A 20,131-nucleotide genomic window follows, 5' to 3' on the forward strand; every position below is an offset into this window, starting at 1 on the left:
GTGCTGCTGGCGGGTTTTTAAAAGGAGGTACGCGGTGCAGTAAAATACCTCTGACTTGTTACCGGCAAAGCTGGCTGCAAACTCAGACATGGTGGTGTGAGCAAATTGCAGTGCCCAAAGTTAGCCAATCGTCGGATCGCTAGCTGTGCGTGCCCCAGCTGCGCGCACACCCAGGGGCCAGGCCATTTCAAATCTGTGCTGGCCTCCAAGGAACACAAGACTGCAGACGTGCATTTATAGGTCCTGCTCTATGCCAGACAACCTTGTGCTTCCAGTGGTCTGCATCTGTGCTCTGTGTGTATATCTAGCTGGGTACACGAGCAGGTGTACATACACATGAGCATGTGCTATGCTGATGTGTCTAGAGATTGTAACGCGCAGGTGCAGCCAGGGAGACTCCCTTCCCCACAATTCCATCCTACAATGTAGCATCTCAGAGTTTGACCCCTGGGGCAGAGGGGAACTTTTGCCCCCAAAATTATCATGACTGGTCCAGAGTTACCTCCAGCTGGCATGTGTGTACGTGTACCGGGACCAGACCGCATAGTTGTGTACAAACAGCATCCAGCGCTATCCGCTGCCCTGCGAATTGGAGTTGGTCACTTCTCCTTTCCCCACACTCACAGGTTTGGCTCCAAGGCCCACGTGGAGAGGCTGGAAGAAGTGACCAAGGAGATTGAAACCACAGACACCTACCAGCTGCGGGACACAGAGCTGATCTACGGTGCAAAGCACGCCTGGCGTAATGCATCCCGCTGCGTAGGCAGGATTCAATGGTCCAAGCTACAGGTAAAGCAGCAGACTGCTCTGGCTGCAGCTGGCAGATTGCTCTTAGAGGGGTCGATGAGCATGGAAGGTAAATCAAGGGAGACACAGCTGTTTCTTTGGATGCTAAGGATTCATGCTTGTGGCTCTGGGCGGTACATGTAAGAAACATGCCACCCTTTCATCTGTGGGTGCAGGGGCTTGTTTGGAGGCTCTGGGAGGAGAGGGCTTTGGAAGAAAAGGTGCTCATGGAGGAGGGTTGCATAGATGGTGGTGGCGGTGTCTGCATTTGAAACTGACTTCAGAGGTAACACTATCATCTTCCGAAACGTTCTGGGTTCTGGGCTTCTACTTGCCGCATGCGTCTTTAAAAACTGTAGCTATTCCAGGGTTGCATAGAACCCCTGCCCCAGTGCACTTTTGACCCAGGGTTGGGGCAGGGGTTGTTTGAATGCATTGCTCCCAGTGACATTGGGCTCTGGCTGCAGTCTGACGCCACACTCCAACACTCACACACGGGAAGCCGTCACTCCAAAGCTGATGAGCAATTTCATACAGGGCCTCAGCGCAGTTTGGAGCTGGGAGGCCAAGCCTCTCTCACACACAGTGAAGCTTCCTGCTTCTTTTGTTTTAATTAACATCTGCGGGAGCACTTGGCTGTGGAAAGGAAAGGACTCGCTACGGCCAGGCATAGTGCAGGAAGATGCTCGCGAGCGTCCCTGCATGGCTCTGCGAAGGAAGGTCAGTCCTAGCTTACCTTGGCACTCGCCCCCTTCCTCTGCCATGCCACTGCCCCTCAATCCTGGCGTCAATCACTGATCTTTCAGCCCTGGGTCTCACTTAAGGAGAGACTTCCGGAGCCAGAGCTGATTTGCTGGACACGTCTGTTGCTCTTTATGATACTGGGGACTGCAGTAGGCTGAGAGCACTGAACCAGTGTCAGTCCTGGATTGGAGTTTGGCTCCCCGGAGTGGAAAGGGCTCAGGTACGAGGTGCCGAGATGCTACAGTGGCAGGGAGCATGTATGTGCTAGTCACTACTTACGGCTAGCTAGATCCTCATCTCCTGTATCGCGTCAGCCCCTAGCACTTTCCAGCGTGCTGGGCCGGCTATGGAGGAGACGCAGGGTTATTTAAGAGTGAGAGAGCTCTGCGGACAAACCCTTTCAACTGTTGCAGGTGTTTGATGCCCGAGACTGCACCACCGCTCATGGGATGTTCAATTACATCTGCAACCACATCAAATACGCCACCAACAAAGGGAACCTCAGGTGAGTCCCCCACCCGGGCCAAGGGAGGGAGCCCTGGGTCTCAGCTGGAGGGGGCTGTTAATTGTTTAGATTTGTGTTTATGGCTTGGAGTGAGAGTAGTGCTCCTGGTAGTGATCACCTGGCTCCGGAAGTCTCTCCTTAGTCCCTCTGACCTGCCATTAGATGGAAACTTGGGGTTACAGGCTCCTTTGTGCTGCGTGTTTCTGCTGCGGTTCTAATCGCACCTTCCATATGCCCTGCCTTGCCTTTTGGGTAGCTTTTGCACGGCGGCATACTCCCTGAGATCACTGACTCACCACTCAACTGGGGGGGTGGAAGTGGGCTGAGCCACCAGCCCAGGCATGAGGATAGACTGTCTCCCTGCCCTGGCCGGGTGTGAGCTGCCGTCCCAGGTTCTACAAGAACTCGGGCCAGACTGAAGAGCCTTCCTGGGAACTGCTTCGAATGCAGCATGCAGGCTCGTCCTTCACCTCCCTCCGGCAGAATGCTGCCATGTGCCTGCAGCCGAGTCTCTGGAGAGTCCCAGGTTCCGAGCTGGAGTGTCCGGATGCCGGAGGCAGGAGCTGCTGAGGGGAAGGAAGGAGTGTCCCTCCTGTCCACCTTGCTTGCTCGCCTCGGGCCAGTATCTCGTCCAGCTGTAGAGAAGCAATAAATTAAACCTCTTGGTTGCCCCTCTACCCACTCTACCTAAGGGCAGGAACTTAGCCCCCGGGCCCACAAATGCTGAATTCTGCCTCAAACCTGTGTGTGTTTAAGAATGAATTGACCCCGTGTCCAAGCGATCGGTATCTTAGCAATCATGATACTTAATGCTTGTGATTCACAAAGGTGGGAAGTATCAGCAGCCCCACTTCCCAGCTGAGAGAACCCAGGGACAGAGAGACTCAGTAACACTGCCCAAGGTTATGGAGTAAATCAGTGGCGGAGAAGGGAACAGAACCCAGGTCTCCTGGTCCTGTGCTCTATCTGCTGGGCCCCTCTGTCTCTAGTGGCTGGGCTGTACAGAAACAGACAATGTATTTCTCCTCCTTTCTCTTGCTCCTCTGTCTTTCCCACTGGATGGATCTTCCCCCTCCGCCTTATTTACTGGGGGCCTGTTTGATCTCTAGGCTCCGAGGTCACTGGAGCGAAGGGAAAGCACTGAGAGGGAGATGAATTTGCCAGGGAAACAGAACTCTCCCTCTGCCCCCGCTACCTGTGTGCCACACCTTGGTGCCTGGTCTGCAGACTGGACTGTTCATCTCACACCCACATTCCTAAGGCACAATGGTAGTCGCTGGAAAATCAGTTGGAAAGGGGGATCTTCTCTTTTCCGGGCAGGCACGGAGGTTAATCTGGCCCCAGGCATGTTCACGAGCACAAACCATGTGGCAGAGAGCATAGCGGCTGAGGTGCTGTGAATGCCAGCAAGGACTGTCCGTCATCCCAGGCAACCCCACTCAACTTCAGGAAAGAGCACATGCCCTCCCGGCTGCCACCTTTCACATCACTAACGCCAACCCCCTCCCATCCGTTCCTTTCAGGTCTGCTATCACCATCTTCCCCCAGAGGACAGATGGCAAGCATGACTTCCGAGTCTGGAATGCCCAGCTCATCCGCTATGCGGGCTACAAGCAGCCAGACGGCACCATTCTGGGGGACCCAGCCAACCTGGAGCTCACAGAGGTAGGCAGCGCAACAAAATGAAAAAAATCCATTCTTCCCAGTCATTGTAGGTCAGTGTCTGATAGGGAGTGCACCTCTGAGCGCCTCCTAAGGTGCTCAGATAGGATGGGGACATCTGCACATTATACTACAGTGTTTCAGTCCATCTAGGACACCGGTTCTCAAACTTTTGTACTGGTGAGGATCCAGCTCTTTCACGCAGCAAGCCTCTGAGTGCGACCTCCCCCCCATCAATTATAAACACTTTTTAATGTATTTAACACCATTATAAATGCTGGAGGCAAAGCGGGGTTGGGGGTGGAGGCTGACAGCTCGTGACCCCCCAGGTAATAGCCTCGTGACCCCCTGAGGGGTCCCGACCCCCAGTTTGAGATCCCCTGATCTAGGAGACCCACTCGGATTTGCTTTGCTTTTCCCAAGACAGGTCATGAGATGCTCTGCAGTACCACTAGAGGGACCCTTAGTATTGCCATGTGAACTTGTATTTGTGCATGTGTGTTCATGCACCACTGCCCTCTGCAGGGTGGAATCAGAACTTCTTACTTGTGTTTCATAGTCTCTGTACTGCTACAGACTAACAACACTATAGCTCAGACAGTGGTTTGGAGCAGGAGGTCCAGGTTCTAAACTCGCTGTCACCTGCAGGTCCCAGGTGGCTCATGGCACACTGCACAGTGACAAGTGTCAAGTCCTAAGTGGCCGTGAATTTGTTCCAATAGCCCGTCTCTGTGCACCTTAATGAGAATGTGCTTATCACCTGCTTCTTAACTGCAGAACACTCTCCAGTGACTCAGCCTGAACTCTTAGCAAACACATGGCTCAGACTGAGTGGAGACATCCCTCATTAAAAAAAAAAAGTACAAGAGACTACTGCTGTACTTAACAGCCTTTCACCGCTTTGAAACCCCCCCACCCTGCCCACAGCGCCTGAGAGACATTGCTGGGCAGCCAGGCTGGCGAGAATATTAACGTGAATTCTGTTTGGCTGCAGATCTGCATCCAGCAAGGGTGGAAGGCACCCAAGGGGCGATTTGATGTCCTGCCACTCCTCCTCCAGGCCAACGGCAATGATCCGGAGCTCTTTGAGATCCCCCCGGAGCTGGTGCTGGAAGTACCCATCAGGCACCCCAAGTAAGCTAGAGCACGTCCGGGTGCCGCTGCGGGGGAGGTTCTGCAGAGTTCTGCTCTGCTCGAACCGCCTCCGCCTGCTCACAGTGCACTACACGGCCTTGCCTGGGGGACCCACATTCAGACCTAGAGTCCCACCAACATGGAGCCGTAGCCACTGCTGCAACCCTTAGAGCTTCCTTCCACTCTGCATGGAAAACTGGCCCAGGCTTGAAAACCAGTGACCCTGGTCCCTTTCTCATGGATGGATGGCAGGGCTGCTCTCGCATCACTTCAGTTTCTCCGGTTCCTCTGCCCTGAGCCTCCTGCCATTCACCTGTTCTCCTCACCCCTCCCCACAACTCCCCTGTTGTATGCGCCCCTCCCAGTGTGCAAAGGAAACGGTGCTGCGATCCCCACAGGCCCTGCTCTGCTCCCTCGTTCCCAGGAGTGGTTCTGGTGGTTGCTGAGAACTGGCTCGTTGTAGTAAGACAAAGCTGCCTTCGGGTTTCTGTGGAATGACAGTTGGGGTAAATCCCCCCCCCCTTTGTTCCCCACCCTGTGAGGATCCAGCAACCCGGCTGACTCCCCCCCCCCTCCCCCCGTGTGCTCGCAGGTTTGCCTGGTTTAAGGACCTGGGGCTGAAGTGGTACGGTTTGCCAGCGGTGTCCAGCATGCTGCTAGAGATCGGAGGCCTGGAGTTTACTGCCTGCCCCTTCAGCGGCTGGTACATGGGCACTGAGATCGGCGTCCGCGATTACTGTGATAACTCTCGCTACAACATGCTGGAGGTAACCTGCCCTCGGCTATTGCCTGCCTGGCCTTGGGGCAGCTGTGGGGCTGGCGGGGGTGCTTTGGGGTGTACGGCGTGTTGGAGAAAAACTCAGTTCTCGCTTTTATTTTGGGTGCAGCAAAATCAAATACTTTAATATTTCTCCAGTAATTACAATAGAGGGAGGGAGTGTCCTAGGACACAGGGTCGCCCCAGTCCCGGACAGGTCCCTCAACAGGTAAACGATTACAGCAAGCATTTATACCTTTGTTACAGACAATAACAAGCAATAATACAGACAATAACGAGCAACAACTGCATTTTGTTTATACATAAGCCATCCTGCTATCTTATTTTTCTCACTTCTAGGAGACGCCAGTCTACATATTTGGTTATCAGCTGCAAGGTCGTAATAACGTCTCACGTAGTTTCCTTCCCTCTCGCCTCACACCATCCTCGCTTCTACAAGTCTCACATCATTAGGGTTACAGTGTGGCCTAACTCTTGCTAACTACTAGCCTGACTCTTGCTAACTGACTGACATGCATTAAGATCCCCTTCAAATCCTTGTTAATTCTTTCCCTACTTCCACACTCCCCCCTTTTGTACTTCTAGTACAACAGATATTTTCAAATCTCTATTTGCATTAAACCATGGATTTCAGATTCTACATCAGATGTTTTAACCTTAGGGGTTTTGATTGAATGTAATGACAATGCTACTTCCCTACTTCCACAGGCGCTACTGGGGAACAGAGCGCCAAGCTGGGTGCGTCCCTGCTTTGTGGGGGACAGTAAATGAAACCATAGGGCTGCCTTAAATAAGCTCTGAAGATAAAAGTGAATTCCAGCCACGCTGCCACATCAGGGCAATGTGTCCAGGGGAGCCCTGGGCCCAACAAGTCCCTGGTACGTCACTGCATGATAGTTACTTGGAGTGGGAAAAGAGGAAGAAAATTTGGTACTAAACACACCCAGAGTGTGGCTTTCCCCCCGTGCTGGAGGAGTCCACAGGGGGAACTCTGATGCTGCTGCCCCACAGAGGTGCACTGTGCTCCTCCCCCGACACCCAGCCAGCTCTGCTGTTTCCCTTGGAGGCCTGGGGGTGCCCCACAGGGCTCACTCCTCTCCTCATCCTCTTTCAGGTGCCCTGCCCCCGGGTGGGCACTGGTAGGGAGCTGTGCCTGCTGTCGAGCTGCCCTTCAGCGGCACAGGGCGTGGGGAAGCAGGGCGCAAGCCCCAGATTGGCTAAGCACTGGGGAGCTTTCAGTTATGCTTCGTTATCCTTGCCCCTCAGAGGGAGTCCCAGCAGCATAAAGATACAGTTCCTTCTTGTTAGGGCCTTTTTTCCTTTCCCCCTTTGCTCTTTGAGCAGCAAACTCAGCTGATGGAAGGTATTCACTTGCATCGCTCCTCTTCGTGGTGGGGTAAGAACAATCAAGGGAGCCTTTTGTCCTCTCCAGTGTTCCATGATAGTTCATCCGGGGTCGATGGACCTTGCTTGTGGGGCAGGACCGAACGCCTTCTGTTGGATCCGCGCTTTACACTCGCTAACGTCTCTCTCCTGTCTGGCAATTTTCACAGTCACAGACACTTGCAGTACAAAAGGCTCAAATGTTGCCTCATACTCTGGGGTACAGATGTCACGAGTGAGATCAATGCAGGCAGCAACTCACATGCGTTCCATAACGTCTAAACACTAGGCACGTTTTTATAACGAATGCCTGTTTTAACAATACTACCACACAGGTGAACCGGCCGGATTCCAGCTCTGTATTTGTCAGTATTCAAGTGAGGCATGGGGACCTGCTAGGCAGCAGTTCTGCAGAGAAGGACCTAGGGGTTACAGTGGACGAGAAGCTGGATATGAGTCAGCAGTGTGCCCTTGTTGCCAAGAAGGCTAACGGCATTTTGGGCTGTATAAGTAGGGGCATTTCCAGCAGATCGAGGGATGTGATCATTCCCCTCTATTCGGCATTGGTGAGGCCTCATCTGGAGTACTGTGTCCAGTTTGGGGCCCCACACTACAAGAAGGATGTGGAAACATTGGAAAGAGTCCAGTGGAGGGCAACAAAAATGATTAGGGGGCTGGAGCACATGACTTATGAGGAGAGGCTGAGGGAACTGGGATTGTTTAATCTGCAGAAGAGAAGAATGAGGGGGGATTTGATAGCTGCTTTCAACTACCTGAAGGGGGTTCCAAAGAGGATGGATCTAGACTGTTCTCAGTGGCGGCAGATGACAGAACAAGGAGCAATGGTCTCAAGTTGCAGTGGGGGAGGTCTAGGTTGGATATTAGGAAAACCTTTTTCACTAGGAAGGTGGTGAAGCACTGGAACGGGTTACCTAGGGAGGTGGTGGAATCTTCTTCCTTAGAGGTTTTTAAGGTCAGGTTTGACAAAGCCCTGGCTGGGATGATTTAATTGGGGATTGGTCCTGCTTTGAGCAGGGGGTTGGACTAGACACCTCCTGAGGTCCCTTCCAACCCCAAGATTCTATGATTCTATGACCTGGGCATGAGCTGGCATCTGATCTTCCAGCATCACACCTGCCCTCCCCACTGGGATTGCCCACAGTCCCTGTGCGAGGCTGGGCACAGCCAAGCCCTGACTGTTCAGGAGGGAACCAGGCCACCTGGATGAAGTTCAGTGAGACAGGCAGGTCATTTACTGACCCACACCCAGCAGCCATGCCTCCCTTCACGGAAGTTCTCCATCAGATGCGGAGATGGGGCTTGCCCTCCCTTAGCTCGCGCTCCAGGGCAGAGGCCTTAGGACTTGGCTTTGCGGCCGGTACTGAGTCACCGCTCACCGATTACTGCGTGTCTTTGCAGGAAGTAGCCAAAAAGATGAACCTGGACATGAGGAAAACCTCCTCGCTGTGGAAAGACCAGGCGCTGGTGGAGATTAACATCGCTGTTCTGTACAGCTTCCAGGTACCCGAGGGGTAGGACTTGCTGCTGCTGGAGCTTCAGCACAGGCATCCCCAAGGCTTTGGGGTTTGGGATGAGACCAGCTCCTGGCGCTACGTCAGGAACTGGCTTGGGAAGGGGCCGTAGGGAGATCTGCCCCAGGGCCACAGCAGCGAGTGGCTTAACAAACATGCTTTTGTGTGGCGCTGTCCTGACACGGAGGTGAGGGTGACGAAAGTCTGGGCTGTGCCGCTCAGGAGGGGCTATGCCACCTTTGGGGCCTCCCTAATTTGGGGTTGTTCCAGGTGCTGGGGTGGCCCCCAGTGGAATGTAGCACACTCCGGCCACTGAGCCCGACACAGTCAGTGTAGGACTGTTTACATCAGCCCTGTGCAAGCCTTTCCCTGGGGGGATTTCTAGCTCCTTTACAGGGCGTGAGTGGCACAAAAAGGGCCAAGGATCTGGCCCTGGGTAGCCACATTGGCATTTAAAGGGATTTGTGATTTTGGCAGAATGCTGCTTGGCACCGGATGGACCAGGAGAATCTCTCTCCGCCTTAGTGTGTCTGCCCTGGGAGGGCAGGGGATACACAGGGGCAGTATCTCAGTCTTAGGCAGCAGCATCTTCCAGCAGCTGTTTTCCTTGGAGTTTTATGCGAGTGAGCTGGGAGCACAGCCCTAGCGGAAGGAAGCAGTGGCTGGTCCCAGAGCTGGACACCCAGGGTAACAATCCCCTTTGACCAGCCCACAGCAGAGCTTAGGGGGTTCAGGGTCCCTCCTCCCTGTCAACCGGCTCCACATACTCAAATGAAAGGAAGTTCCAATGTGAGGGCTGTCTTCTCAATCAGACCCCGCCACGGAGCCCTTGCGGATTGTTCCTCACGGCCCATTGCCACTGACAGATTCCCTCCGTTGGAAAGAGGAACTGAGCTTTCAGCCTTTGACTTCTAGACAGAAGCTGTTTGTTGTCCTAATGTCCACTGCAGTTCTTGGTGGGGATGTTCCTTTTTAGCCCTTACGGCAGGCTCAGCTCCCAGCCTGGGGTCCTAATGCTGCCTCCTGACTCCTGTCCTCACTGCCCAAGGAGCATTAGCCTGCAGTTCTACTGCCTGTCTCCTTCCCTCCAACAGAGCGACAAGGTGACCATTGTGGACCATCACTCAGCCACAGAGTCCTTCATCAAGCACATGGAGAATGAGTATCGCTGCCGCGGGGGGTGCCCTGCTGACTGGGTGTGGATTGTCCCCCCGATGTCCGGCAGCATCACCCCGGTCTTCCATCAGGAAATGCTCAACTATCGGCTCACGCCCTCCTTCGAGTACCAGGTACTATCCATAGCCAGACTTCTGCCGGTGCCGCACACCCTGCCCCTCACACACAAGGGTACCACGATGGGCAGGGGCAGCAGATCTACGTCTCCACCCCAGCTGTGGACTGGCTCTGTATCCCAACAGCTGTCTCTCTGCAGGGCGGTGGTGCTTGTTAACAAGCCTGATTGTTACAAGGCATCAAGGTATAATCAGAGTCAGGTTTGCCAACCCCTGGCACGAGTTGCCATCCCCCAAGGAGGGTGGCTCTTTGCATCTCTGCCAGAGCGTGGAGAATCATTGTGGTCCCATCTTGCATCCTTCATCCCAGGTGAACCTAGTAGAGCCCTGTTCCTCAATCAGCCATGGGGGGCTGCTGTCGGCCCATGCCAGTCATCCCTTCCCTTCCTCTGCCATCTAGCAAACTTGAGCGAGCTGCTCCTGCCAGCTTGGGGATAGAAAATCTGACTCTGGTCTCCTGCCTGGCCGGGTGGAGCATGAGCACTAGGCCATAATGTTAGCAACAGAGCACTTAGCCCTTCAAAGAACGGGACAAGGGACCCTGGCAGACAAACCTTCATTCGCCGAATGTCTATGCTCCTGCCGCTTTCGTTCAGTCTGGCCATTAGTCTAGATCCTATAAGGAATAACCAGGAAAGGGACCCACTTGTTCGTCTGTGTTATCCATCTCCCATGAACCCAGAGCGTTCCCAGCCCTGACTGTATCCTCGGGGATTGCGCAGCCGCTGAGCCTCTTTCCTAGCCTCTGCCCCTTCTGGAGGCCCCATGGAAAAGTGGAGGGGTGCAGTCCTGCATCTCCCTGCTCGTTAGCTGTCAATGCTCCCTGGGGCAGCCCCACTTCCGGGAGGCACAAAGGGCACGGTCCTCCGCCATGTTACAAGCCAGCGACATCCTCGCTGCCGTGCGACAGCGTGTTGAAACCCTGGTGCGTGCAGTCATACCTCAAAGGCATGGGCATCCCTAGAGGGGGTCATCTCCAAGCTTAAATAGCTGGGTTGTGGAGGGTAGGGTGGGGTTACCGACCAGCCCCACAAATAAAGACCCATGACAAGGGTCTGAGGCCAGCTGGGCCCTAGCAACCAGGCGCTGTGAATGTATCGAAACAGGCTGTCTTTACAAGCGAATGCAATTCCACTGCCGGGCCCCACAGACCTGGCCCTTGTTGAATAACAAAGCTCTGTCCCTCAGCTGATGACCATCTTTTTCCTCCTAGCCTGACCCCTGGAACACGCACATCTGGAAAGGGGTCAATGGGACTCCCACCAAAAAGAGAGCCATCGGTTTTAAAAAGCTGGCCAAGTAAGTACCCTGGAGTAGCTATCCACACACACTAGGAGCCAGAGCACCGAGATGCAGCACACGGACCGTTTACTGTTCAGGTTCTGCGTGGTGGGGCTGCCGCGTGCTCCTTGAATTACTGCTGCGCGGTCAGCTCCTCGCCCACCAGGGTTCCCCCCATGTCTTTTGAAGGCCTCTCCTTTTGCCATGTCATCTTGTGTGGCACAGGAGAGAGGTGCCCGGAGAGGTGGGCAGCATTTGGGGCCTGCCACTGGAGCAGTACATGGGAGGGTGAAGGTATAAAATAGCTAAAAATCCTCATCACGTCTCTTCCTACCAATCAGTTCATTCTCCAGCAACATCTCTCTGGTTGTTCCAGCACTTGGCGAGAGACTTCAGACGGCTCCTCTTCCTTCCTCTTTCTGGGGTTATAAGGCCTGATTCTCCTTCCGGCTCCCCCTATGACAATGATGTAACTCCATTGCTGTTACTCCCAGTTAGCGCTGGTATAAGTGAGAGGAAACTCCTACCCACGGAATCCTCTTCCTGGCTATTTGGGATACTTCAGCCAATCGCTCCCCTGCAGTTGGTGGGGACCAAACCCTCTGTGAGTGTGAAAGGAGAATGGCATGGGGAGCCTTTGTACATATGGACATAAGAGACGGGATCCTGGATCTGGACAGCCCTTGACATTTTGGAATAAAACCTGGGTCCATTTGTCACAGCTAGTCCCCATCCCTTCCATGGGCAGAACAGCCCCCTAGAGATGGATACCCTGGAATGCTGACCTGGGATCTGCCCAACTGAGCTGAGCAACTTTGGACAATCTTGGAATTTTATTCCTGGTCTGGAAGCTTCCCCACCATGGGGGTGGGGTTGGGGGAGGTGTCCCAACAGGGTAGGTAGAGTGGCCTAGCGGAGAAAGCAGTGGACTAGGACTCAGGAGACTTGTGTTCTATTTCTGGATCTACTCCTGGCCTGCTGAGTCGCCTTGGGCAAGCCATGTCATGCCTCCGTGCCTCAGTTTCCCCATCTATAAAATGGGAAGGAGAATACTAACCTCTTTTGTGAAGTGCTTTGAGATCTACTGATGAAAATGCACTATATGAGAGCTAGGTGATATTATTATTAGCCAGTAACATGCATGTTATGTCACAGACGACCTGACCATGGTCAATGGTGCTACACAATCATCTAGACACTGCTAAGCCTGTGTCCCTGTTGTTGTGACTCTGTTCTCATTGGATATCCCCCATCTCTTCCATTAAGTTAATCTCCATGGTGCGTCCATGAAGCCACTGTACCATGAATACGTTCTTGGGGCCAGTGCCTGGTGCATGGGTTTCAGCGGGAGTCTGGGGGAGGTAGAGGATTCGAAAAGATTAAGTGAGCTATTGAGTTAGAAGAGGACACAATGGCTGTTAATTATAGCTGCTCTGTGTGTGAGTACATAATTGATAAACAGCCTTATAAAAATGTGAACTTGGCAGGTGGGATTTTTAAATAATATCCCCTCCATTGTTCTTGGTGTGTAGGTGGTTTTAATTTTTTTTTGTAAATTTACCATTAATTCTGCCTGGCTCTGAGCTAATCTGCTTTTTGACTGCTCCCGCGCACAAGATGGGAACGGTTGAGTGAGCAAAACATTCCTGACCAGGTGGGGTTTCATTACAAGATGATTTAGATGCTGTCCAGAACTGATTGCAAAGGAGCCAGACAGTTCATCTCTCAGCTTCCTCCTGGACCCATCTGTACTTTTGCTAAGATCTGATCAGTGCCAGGGCTGGGGGAGGCCAGTGACATCTGAAATGAGTGGGTGAAATTGACATGGAAGGGTGAATTCAGGAGCTGTGTTATAGCAGCAGGTAACAACCATAATGAATCAGACTGAAAGCAGGACAAGAACTGCCCAGAGGCAAGTACCTTGAGACCATGTTGCGGGGTGGGCCAAAGAAATCCAGTTCGGGCTTTTCCTTCCCCCCACACGTTCCAAAAAATCTCCTCTCTGTGTGAAACTAGGGCAGATTTTGCTAGTGGACACCTTTTACCTGTAACCACATGGGCAACGGGGGGGTGGGGGGGGCTGGGCTTCCCTAATGGATTCTCATTGACGAGCCTCTGCCTGGTGCATCCAACGTAACTGCACCTGGCATCCCCATCAGTGTATCGTACGTCTGTTCTGATGAGGGCACTAGAATCACACGGGCTGCTGGAGCAGGGCTGACGCTTATCAGACTTTACGTTGTGTTCCAATTGGGGCAAATGTGACTTTTTCAAGCCATCTCTCAACTGTCAACAAACTAAATCAAGCTGCCACGATTTCCGTGGCATCTCCGTAACGAGATGCCGTGGCTGATTCAGCCCGGTGTGCTGCAAGAGACACTGGCTGGATCGGGGCCAACGCTCTAGCCTGCCATTTTGATGGCTCCATTTCCAAACTCAGCGTGACTTTAGAAAAAAGAGAAAACATTGAATATTTTTGAAAGCAGGACTCCAGTCCCTGCAACCCAGCTCTTACGAGTGACTCTACAATAACAAACAAGCGTGCACAGCGTTGTATTCGTGGCCTTACAGTACAATAAGAAATCTGTCTCTGCTAGACTTTTTTTGCCCCCAGTTTTCCACGGTTGCCTCCACCAGTGGTGCTGAACCAGCACTGGGAGAGGCAGAAGCACTTGTGTAGACAGAGTGCTGATGGCCACTGATGCGAAAGTGCTGTGTCATGTTGGATGTGTCTACATGGGAGCTGGAAGGTGTCGTTTCTGGCTTGGGAAGATGTACATGTGCTGGCGTTGATCAAGCTAACATGCTAAAACCAAAGAGTAGTCACAGCAGTGCAAGTGGCACTAGTCACCCAAATATGTGTGTACTGTCTCAGACAGGATTGTACTCCAGATGCCTGGTCCCTAGGAAGTGTGTGTATATGTGTGTATATATATAGAGAGAGAGAGAGAGAGAGATACACCTATCTCACAGAGCTGGAAGGGACCCTGAAAGGTCATTGAGTCCAGCCCCCTGCCCTCACTAGCAGGACCAAGTACTGATTTTGCCCCAAATTCCTAAGTAGCCCCCTCAAGAATTGAACTCTCAACCCTGGGTTTAGCAGGCCAATGCTCAAGCCACTGAGCTATCCCTCCCCCTCTTGCTAGATGCACCGCTGCAGCTATGCTGCTATTTTTAGCATGCTAGCTCAATCAGCACTAGTGCAGTATGTCTTCTGCTGCTGGAAATGACACCTCCAGCTCTGGTGTAGACATACCCGTAGAGCTGCTCTGAGCTGAGTTAGAGGACACAGGGCTTGACACACTAGTGGGCCCCTGTCTACACTAGCACTAGAGCTGGTGGAGATGAACCAATAGTAGTAATGGGGGGAAATTCTGGGGCAAAGGGGTTTTTTATGTAGACAAGGCTAATGGGTGCATCTGCTCAAGGAAATCGATTCCAGCTGCAGGAGACGAAAGGCAGGTGGTTAGAGCCCCTGTCCTGCAGCCATTTAAAGGGGAGTAAGTTGGCTCCTGGGGGTGATCCCCATGGGACTGTTCCCACAAGTCAAGTTATGCCCATAGGTGCTGTCCCCACTGGGACATGACGGTGAGAAAAATGCAGGCTTGTAAGTGAACAAACGCCCTGGCTGATTGGGGACAGGTGCAGGTTCGGTTTAGTTAATAATCAACGCTCTTCCCAGAGCAGGGGGGGCCAGGTGTACGTCCTGGGCCCTGTGCACAGGGAAAGAAGTGTGTGTTTTTCCTTATTCAAACAAACTCAAAAGCCTTGTCAACGTCCCTGTTATTGAAAACAAAGAAAACAGCCATTTCCCAGATGCTGTCTGGGCATGCATGAGTGCAAGAGATAAAACATTCTCTGGGGGTCTGAGACCCGAGAACATGAGACCGCAAGCTGGCAGGCTTCCCTTAAAGCCAGCAGTGCGCGGGTGTGTTTGCATGGGCAGCGGGGGACTGGTTCCCGCTGCCTTGAGCCCTGTGCAGTCACGTACAGCTGTGCAGAGCGTCGAGGGCTGCCTCTCCAGCCAGGGAGGGGTCTCCAGCCGCCTCGCTTGGCTGTAAATCATGGCCGAGTGGGGCGCAGCGGCTGTTTAAAACAATTCCTCTTCCTTTTCTCCAGACTCTGGAATTCTCACCCCACGGTTGTGAACTAATAACTCCCCCGTGATCACACAGTCGTGCTTGAAATCCAGGAGAGAGAGAGAGAGATGGGAGGGAATTGCAGACTGGGCTTCTCATGTCGAGGGTCTTATCGAGGCTTCTACTTGCTTTCCAGAGCCGTGAAGTTCTCTGCCAAGCTGATGGGGCAGGCAATGGCCAAGAGGGTCAAAGCGACCATCCTCTATGCCACGGAAACGGGGAAGTCCCAGGTCTATGCAAAAACCTTATGTGAAATCTTCAAGCACGCTTTCGATGCCAAGGTAGCGTACCAGCTCTCTGCCCGTGGAGAACAGTGCATGGGGCTGTACGGCTTGCTTCCACCGGGCCCAACGCAACGAGCTGCTGGGCACCCTCAACTCCCGGGGACTTTCCTAGGAATTGCAGGCCCTCAGCACCTTGCAGGATTGGGTCCTGAGGCCAGTTAAGAGACAGAGACCCGGATGCAAACAAAGCTGTCTTCAATGTGAACACATTTGGAGAGGCCTCATGGCCCAGTTTTGCCCTCTGTTACCATTTAGCCCCATGGAAGTCCCCAAGAGGAGCAGAATTTGTCTCTCCTTTAAGTCTCTGGGCCTCCTCCCTCAGCATTACAGATTGGGTCTCAGCGCCACGTTCTCTGCCAGATCCTCGGCCCGAGCTCTCTGCCAGTAGAACGGCACTGAAGCCAGCAGAGAGACTGGCCCCTAGCCTGGCCAATCTCCCTGTGCGAGGGGCCATCACCAGCATCTCTGTCTGCCTCAGGTGATGTCCATGGATGAGTACGACATAGTCCACCTGGAACATGAAACCCTCGTCCTGGTGGTCACAAGCACCTTCGGCAACGGAGACCCACCGGAGAATGGGGAGGTAGGAAAGACTTAAGAACTATCCCGGTACTGCACGTGGCAGTAATGGTGGGGGAGGGGGAACAGCACCCACTGGTAGGCCCATTCATTACAGAGAGGAGGGAGCATGGTGCGGTGGTCAAAGCACATGGCTGGGCCTCACAAGACCTGGGTTCTTTCCCAAACCTGCCCCCCACTTGCTGTGAGACCTTAAGTTTGCCTTAGTTTCCCCATCTGTAGAATGGGAGAACATCTGCCTCACCCCCAGGGAGGCTGTGAGGTTAAATTACTTAAAAGCCTGCTCTAGATCCAAGGTCAGTGGAAGGACTCCCATAGATTTCAGGGGGTTGGATCGGGTCCTCAATGCTTAGAGACCCTCTGATGTACAGCAACACGCAAGGGAAAATTATGATTCACCTGCGGATGTGCTTGGTGCTGTACGAACTCTCAAGGCCCCGGTTCTGGCCCCGGCAGGCTTACGAGCAATAGATGAGTTCAGTCCCAGCACACGGTGCAGATGACCCACAGTTGGGTCCCACTGGTGAAAGCAGGTGGGGGCCTCTGGAGTGGAGTGGAGCAGCCACCCGGACCCACACTTACCTTCGGTGTCCTGTACGACGGCCAGCGGAAGTGACGACAGTGCTGTTTCTCTCTCTAGAAATTCGGCTGTGCAATGATGGAAATGAGGAATCCCAACTCTCACCTGGAAGAGAGGAAGTAAGAGACTCAGACAAGAGCCCCGCATCACTCCCGCCCCAGCAGAGCTGGCCCGTCCCTGGGGAACCAGGCACCACATCCCTCTCTTGGGTTAGCTGGCCTCTGTCCCAACTGAGGCTGCAAGTTTATGGCCTGGGGAGGGACTCGCAGGTACTCAGGCCGCCAGTCCAATGCTCTAGGTAGCACTGGCCTTTCCCCTCTGGACCCGGCTGAGGTCACAGGTGAAACAAAGCTTGGCCAATTCACTCCACTCCACTGCCTGGTGGATGTTTGTCCATCCAAAACTGGCCTCAGGGTCTGTAGGGACCCAAGTAAGAGATCAGGTCAGGTGGGCTCTGCTGAGGGAGGGGAATGCAGCCTTTGTGGGGGCGGGGATGGAATGGGGCCTGGCATGTCCTGTGCTTTGCTAGAGGAGGGGGAGAACCAGGTCAGGAGCTGCTCTTTGGCCCTCCGAGAGGAACGGGACCCGGGGCAGTTCTTGTACACAAAGCTGATCCAGAATTCCAGTGTTTGGAGGGTTGCAGTGCAGGCTTCGCTCTAGGGGAACGAGTCTATATACCTTCCCTGGCATTAAATCCCCTTGCGTGTCATCCCCTTTCCCCCCTCGAACAAGACACTGGCTCCAGCCGAGCAGACGTTCCTGGCCTGGTAAGAGATGGGGCCGGGAGAGGGGTACCATTCCTTTCGGTTTGTTTGCCACGGGAGCGAAGCCGGTCACCCCGGCAGAAACACACGCCTCTGGTCTGGGCAGGAGAGCACTTGTAGGGAGAACCAAGCATGCTGGAGCAAGAGCAAGGATGGTCCATTGGGGAGGGTGCCGGCCTGGGACTCAAAAGACGCATATTAAATTCCTTGCTCTGCCACCAACATCCCGTGTGGCCTTGAGCAAGTCACTTACGGTACGTCTCCACGGCAAACAAAATAGGACACGGCAGCAAGTCTCAGAGCCTCTGTCAGCTGAGTTGGGCTCGTGCAGCGGGGCTCAAAATAGCAGTGTAGACATTTGGCTCTGCTGGAACCTGGGCTCTGAAACCCAGGGAGGGAGAAGAGTCCCAGAGCCAGGCTCCATACGGAGCCAAATGTCTGCACTGCTGATCTGGCATCAGGCTTGTCTGCTGCCTCAGTTTCCTCCCTCGGAGCGTTCATCCTCAGCCTCACAGGCTGCTGCAGTGCTCTTATGCAGGAGCCTTCAATGCGCTGCAGCCCTGAGGTCACTCAGTCCTCGGGCTTAGCCAGAGTTCTCTCTTGCTGGGGCAAAGCCGGACCTCTAAGGGCCCCTCTGTCCTTTTCCAGAGTCTTTAGCCCTTTACTAGGCTCGGCTCCAGCTCTCTTGGGCTCCTACCAGTCCCTCCTTCCCCTCGTTAACCGCCGATGGCTGCAGCCACACATGGGTTGGCAGCTTGGGGGCACCCATGCCCACCCTCTGTTACAGGTCCATGCCATAACCCAAACTGCCCTGTCTTCCCTCCACAGGGCCTCTTCCTGCTTGATCTCCCAGGTCTGCTGTCCTTGGAGTCTTTCTCCTGACTAGTTACCGGCCACCCTTATACCTCACGGCAGGCCTGGGTCTTAGTCACAGGTGACCCCTGCACTCTCATTCCCTTTGCCAGGGAAGGTGGGCTAACCTTTTAAAGGGCCAGCTCACCCTGTGGCCGTGCCATACAGATAAACACCCTCTCCCCTGCTATCGATAACGGGATAGCATCCCTGAGGCAACCCCAGCAATCCCTCACATGGAAAAGGACAAGAAACTATGGCGTGTATTTTAGCTTCTTTTAATGCAAATTAGCTGCTGCAAACGAAGAGGAGCCAGCACTCTGCAACCAGCCACGTGTCTGTGGCCCAGCAGCAAGCACCCCATGAACTACTGGTCATCCACGAACCACAAATGTGTAGCTATGCTTTGAACATACAGTAGTAGTTAAATCAGATTACCACGAGGTGGCAATGTTTCACAGATTTCTCTTCTTCCAGGCAGATCTAGAGCTGCATTGCCAACCCTAAAACACTGAGATTATTTAAAAATAGTAAATGTCTCCTTTTTATTTGCCTTTAAGACTTGAAGGATCACATTTTTTAGCTCTTCTCTGCAACCATAAGGGCTAGTAACTTTCTTTAAAATGCTGAGATTCTCACATGACTCCAGATGCTGGGGCTTCAAGGAAGACCCCGAATATGGTGAAACTCACCATAAAATCGCTTTAGGTGGGCTGAAAGGCCTGGGGATGTTAGAGGGGCTGGCTTCAGTTTATTGCAGTGTTGTGCAAAACCACCTCTAAGGCGCACGAGTGCTATGGTCAAGCTAAGGTTGTGTCCTTCCTTTAAGGAAGTCTGGCTTGAGGTTAGAGCAGAGGACTGGGAGTCAGTTTTCTGGCATCTGTTACTGGCTCTGCTACTGAAGCAAGATTAGACTTGGGTAAGTCACTTAACATCTGCCAGAGTTAGTTAGTCATTTGTAAAAAGCTTTGAGATCCAGGTTGCTGCACAATGGCAAAGTGTTAAACATTTATTGATGATTATGATGATTATTTTAGGGGTGAAGTACAGCATATTCCACTTAATTGAGACATCCACTCCCTGTGAAGTCTCTTGAATTAACGTAATGAGGCTAGCGAATGGTAATGTCTGCTGCTTAGTCAGGACAGAATTAGCATCCGGCTGGTGATAAGTGGGTTTTAATCAGATGTTAAAGAGGTCGGAAAGTCTTGGCTCTGGTCTTTTCCTTCAGAACTGCAGCAGATGACACGCTTGTGCAGAGCAGTAATGTTAGTTATTTGTACACTATTGCAGCCCCAAAGTGGCCTACCTGCTATGCGGACATGTGATGTGACAGATCCCTACAGGGCTTGCAATCTGAAAACCCATTATGGTTTATTGGCCTCTTCCCCTAATGGGGACAGCTGATGGAACAGGACAATAGGCCACCCCCGGAGGTGCCTCTGGGAAAAGGATTCCGCTGTGGTGTTCAGGTGTGTCGCCTCCACGCTGGACGCTTGCAATACACCGTGTTACGGGGCATCCTGGAAGGGGGATTGTAGTTGAGCGGTGAGGTGGGCAGCAATATAGAGCTCAGGTGTCGGAGCTCGGCACTGGCTGCTGCAGTCACTTCCAAGAACTATTTGAGCTGTTGGCCACTATCATTAACGGCCTGCACAGCCTGGAGCCTGACTATATGACAGACAGTCTCAGTCCCACAAAGAGCGCTGGGGACGTTTAGCATGGACCTCTCCAGTACCGGTGGCTGGAGTTTCTCAGTACAGGACACTCCCCACTTGACCACTCTCTCTCTGGGGGAAGCCACCAGAACCCAGGGACAGTCAGGGCCGGCTCTAG

At 53.2% G+C, this 20,131-nt stretch overlaps 1 protein-coding gene across 2 annotated transcripts in view; it reads left to right on the plus strand.

Moving 5' to 3' along the window:
* NOS1 (nitric oxide synthase 1) overlaps positions 1 to 20,131 on the plus strand; it is a 143,737-nt gene that overhangs the window by 103,028 nt on the left and 20,578 nt on the right. For both annotated transcript variants that reach the window (XM_039505122.1, XM_039505123.1), the window contains exons 6-16: positions 627 to 789; positions 1,944 to 2,035; positions 3,559 to 3,700; positions 4,692 to 4,831; positions 5,424 to 5,598; positions 8,412 to 8,513; positions 9,619 to 9,813; positions 11,030 to 11,115; positions 15,373 to 15,517; positions 15,999 to 16,103; positions 16,740 to 16,798. In XM_039505122.1, the coding sequence (XP_039361056.1) occupies positions 627 to 789; positions 1,944 to 2,035; positions 3,559 to 3,700; positions 4,692 to 4,831; positions 5,424 to 5,598; positions 8,412 to 8,513; positions 9,619 to 9,813; positions 11,030 to 11,115; positions 15,373 to 15,517; positions 15,999 to 16,103; positions 16,740 to 16,798 (1,404 nt within the window). The remainder of the gene's footprint in view (positions 1 to 626; positions 790 to 1,943; positions 2,036 to 3,558; positions 3,701 to 4,691; positions 4,832 to 5,423; positions 5,599 to 8,411; positions 8,514 to 9,618; positions 9,814 to 11,029; positions 11,116 to 15,372; positions 15,518 to 15,998; positions 16,104 to 16,739; positions 16,799 to 20,131) is intronic.

The sequence above is a fragment of the Mauremys reevesii genome, linkage group 18, assembly GCF_016161935.1.
Source record: "Mauremys reevesii isolate NIE-2019 linkage group 18, ASM1616193v1, whole genome shotgun sequence".
In the NCBI taxonomy this organism is placed as follows: domain Eukaryota; kingdom Metazoa; phylum Chordata; order Testudines; family Geoemydidae; genus Mauremys; species Mauremys reevesii.